At 35.0% G+C, this 3,659-nt stretch overlaps 1 protein-coding gene across 1 annotated transcript in view; it reads right to left on the bottom strand.

Annotated features, from left to right (window-relative positions):
- Positions 1 to 537: 537 nt before the first annotated feature.
- ARSK (arylsulfatase family member K) overlaps positions 538 to 3,659 on the bottom strand; it is a 14,496-nt gene continuing 11,374 nt past the window's right edge. The window contains exons 4-5 of the mRNA XM_019656270.1: positions 2,673 to 2,897; positions 538 to 901 (exon numbers count right to left, since the gene is read on the bottom strand). Coding sequence (XP_019511815.1) covers positions 603 to 901; positions 2,673 to 2,897 — 524 coding nt within the window. The 3' untranslated portion in view covers positions 538 to 602. The remainder of the gene's footprint in view (positions 902 to 2,672; positions 2,898 to 3,659) is intronic.

Genomic DNA, 3,659 nt, shown 5'->3' with positions numbered 1-3,659 from the left:
GAAGGTGGTGACATGAGTGGCCTCCAGGAAGGGGAACTGGGTGGCTGGGGGACTAGAAAAGGAAGGAGACTTCATGCTCACTGTTAACTCGTCTGTACCTTTCAAAGCTTGTACCTTGTGTACGTATTGCCTATTTAAAAATAAGTAATAAAGTCAGCCATATCCAGGGTTTATGTCCTATCAAATACACACAAATCAGGGCCGGTGGAGTGGCTCAGCTGGTCAAGAGCTCGCTCAAGAGTTTGAGCTCTGAGCAACAGCGGTTTGAGTCCAGCCCGAGCTGAGCAGCCGCTGAGCTGCCAACAGGTAGCAGGATGGCTCAATAATTGTTAGAATATTCTATATTCCATATTATCCAGAAGATATAACTTTAAATTATACTATCTGCTTCCATTTTTTTCTACTTCCATTAAGTTGTTAGACATTGGTAAGAATGAAGAATATATTTTTGAAAATATATAATTATACAATGAGTGGTTTTTATTTTAAAATAGAATACATTTTTAAAAAGTAAAAATCAGTAATTATTCCAACTAATATTTAAAACATAATTAATCATGATCTTTTAACATATTTCTTTGTAGCTCTTGAACATTATTTTCTTATTTTTGTTCCAATTTTGTTTGGATAGTATGGGTTTTAAGCCACTGATCAATCGCGCTTTCATACTTCATCGGTTCTTTCTGCCAGTCCTGATGCCACCTAAGGTTTGCTATAACATTTGAATAGTTTTGCCCTACACTTTGTTTCCAGTTGATAAACTGCTCTTTATTGTATTGGTGGACAGAAGCAGAAACTTTAGGGTAATTTAAAATGGAACGAAGCTTCTGATCCAAAGAATAAGTAATTTCCGGAAATGTTGTAGCAATATTTGTTAGTTCATCTGGATCTGAGGAAAGATCTGAAAGAAAAAATTTAAATACCTGTCAAAATAGTTATCTGCTACGAAAACATTAAAATGTTATTATTCTGTGACAGATAATGTATTAGAATTCATTTTTATTTTCAGTTCCTCTTAGTACAGTAAGATGAAGGATAGTGTAAATGATAAAATAATATATCACTCTAAATGTATGTCTAAATTATCTTCCTTCCTACCATCATCCTGCTATTCCATTTTTTTCTTATCCATTCTTAGAGGGCAGACACAGTCAAACCCTTATTACTAGTGAGCTGGCTTTGCCCTAATTCTTCCTAATTTTGATGCCTTGCTTACTTTGTCATACAGAGAGAGAGAAAAAAAAAGGTAACACTTACATTGTCCCATTTCAACAGCCCCAACCTTTCCAGCTATAAGAATTCTTTATATAGCCAAGTCATGTTCTTGCAACTTCACTTACTCCTAGTTTTCTGTACATATTAGCATTTTGTGCTTGGGGTTTTGAAAGTTAGATTCATCTGTGCTGTCTGAGCAAATAGCCATGGAAATAAAAACTCCTCTCAATTGCTATCATCAAGGAAATAATGATAATGATAAATATTTCAGATAACATAAACACCCTTATTACCTATGATGTAGGGAGACAGGATATAACTAGGATACCAATATAATGGGAAAAATAGCACAGAACATCTCTTATGACAATTTACTAAAGCTAGTAAATGAACAATGCGTGTTGAGGGAAAAACCTCTATTGAGTGCATTAGTCAGAAGACCCCCTGAAGATATTTGTGACTTTGTTAGGTGACTTTAGATGGCACCTCTTTGGGAAAGAGAAGTTAGTAAAACCCCAGAGAATACAAGAACTGACCCTTTGACAGACACATCTGCTTTTTGCAGAACATGACCAGTGAACAAGCAAGAGATGCCCATTACTCATCAGGATGACACTGTAAGGATTCCCTTTGAAGCCAAGAACCTTGTGCTCTTAGAATTAAGGGGGTTAATCAGTTTGGCCCCTAAATAATTATTTTGAGTTAATAATTTTGACATTTGTAATTGGGAAGGAAACAGGGAGAAACAAATATTAATAATGGCTTTAGCACCATATATTATGTGCAAAAGGGGGCAAAGGATAAGTAAAACCTTGATTCTAATAAGGTTAGAATTAAATTTCTAAAATTAATTTTAAATGCTTTAAAATTAATTTATAGCTTTAAAATTAATTCACAGAGTAGCAAAGCTATCAGGTATTATTGTAGGGTGGAGGCAGCTTGGATTTTGAAGTCAGAAGTTGGTTGAAATCCCAGTTCTGCCCCTTCTTAGCTGTGAGATCTCGCACAGATATGTGAATACCTTTGACCCCCAGTCTTCTCTATAAAATGAGGATAATGGTATCATCTTGTAGGGTTGGAGTGAACATTAAATAATATATGTAGAATGTCAGGCTTCATAAGATAGAGGTGTTAATCCTCCGGAACAGCTGAAACCAAGGCCCAATGAGAGGGTGCTGACTACTGATTAGGAAAGATAACCATGAGTATTAGAAGACACCCTGATCAGAGAAAACAGTGGTTTCAATCTTGAGAGCCAGATCAAAAGTCTGAGGGCACTTGCTCAGGAATTCAGATGCTGATTTGCTCACATGGACAACCTTTTGTAGATTGTCCCAGCATGAGAAGCAGCTGATATTTATTTTTTTAACAATGATTACTGGATCTTTTAGGCAATGCTATGTAGATCAGCTCATTACACATCATCCTACACTTAAAAGATACATAAACAAATTTACCAAAGAGTTGAGGCAATACTGAAACACCATCAGCGTAGGCTATATACTTCCACTGGTTAGTCCGAAGCATGTAGGTGGAAGCATTCACATTGCATCCATGGAATTCACTCAGAATCCAGGGCGGATGTGGGTTTTTGAACTTATGTTCATTCTTAAATTTTTCTGATGACAGTGGCAACAAAGAATATCCACTCAGGTTCTGAGGCAGAGGAATTCCAGCAATAGCTATGTAACAAAGATAACACAATATTTTATAATAAGTTATTCTTACATTAGTTGAACATTCACAAATGACATAAAGGTCACAGAGACTAGAAACTGTGGATTTTGTAACTAGATTGCCTAGATTCAAATGCTTACTCCATTAGCCATGACCTTGAGCATGTTATTAACCACTTTGAACCTCAGTTTCCTCATCTGTAAAAGGGGAATAATAATGATACCTGTATTTCATAGGTTTATTTTAGGTTTAATATAATTTATGCAAAATTCTGAGACCAGTGCTGGCACATAGGAAACCTCAACAAATATTAGTAAATGTCATTAGTCCTTTATTTCTGAATGATTAAATCACAGCTGTTTCTCACATTTGTTCCACATTAACAAGACCTATACAAGAAAGGGATTTAGTAGTCATATATGTTTGCAAACAATGGTTAAAATTAAATGGTAAATTTATTGTATATGTAAATGTATTACTTAATGTGTGTTATAAACCTTCAAGTATATTATATGCCATGTATCCCAAAGTTAATTGATTACAGCACTTTTTTACCCTAAGTTGTATCTTGAGGGATTAATATTCTGAAGAAATGTTGGGAAATCCTAGATTTTACTGAGTTAGAGAAAAATAACTTATTTTTTCATTATCAAATACAGACATATAAGACAATATTTTGAGAAATGCCTAACTTAAAAAGAAGTATTTTTTTTTAAGATTTTTATTGGGGAATTGGGGGGATGGGAACAGCGCTGGGGAATTGGGGG

This window comes from Hipposideros armiger, unplaced genomic scaffold, assembly GCF_001890085.2.
Source record: "Hipposideros armiger isolate ML-2016 unplaced genomic scaffold, ASM189008v1 scaffold_257, whole genome shotgun sequence".
NCBI lineage: Eukaryota > Metazoa > Chordata > Mammalia > Chiroptera > Hipposideridae > Hipposideros > Hipposideros armiger.
This window is presented reverse-complemented; position numbering and strand designations above follow the sequence as displayed.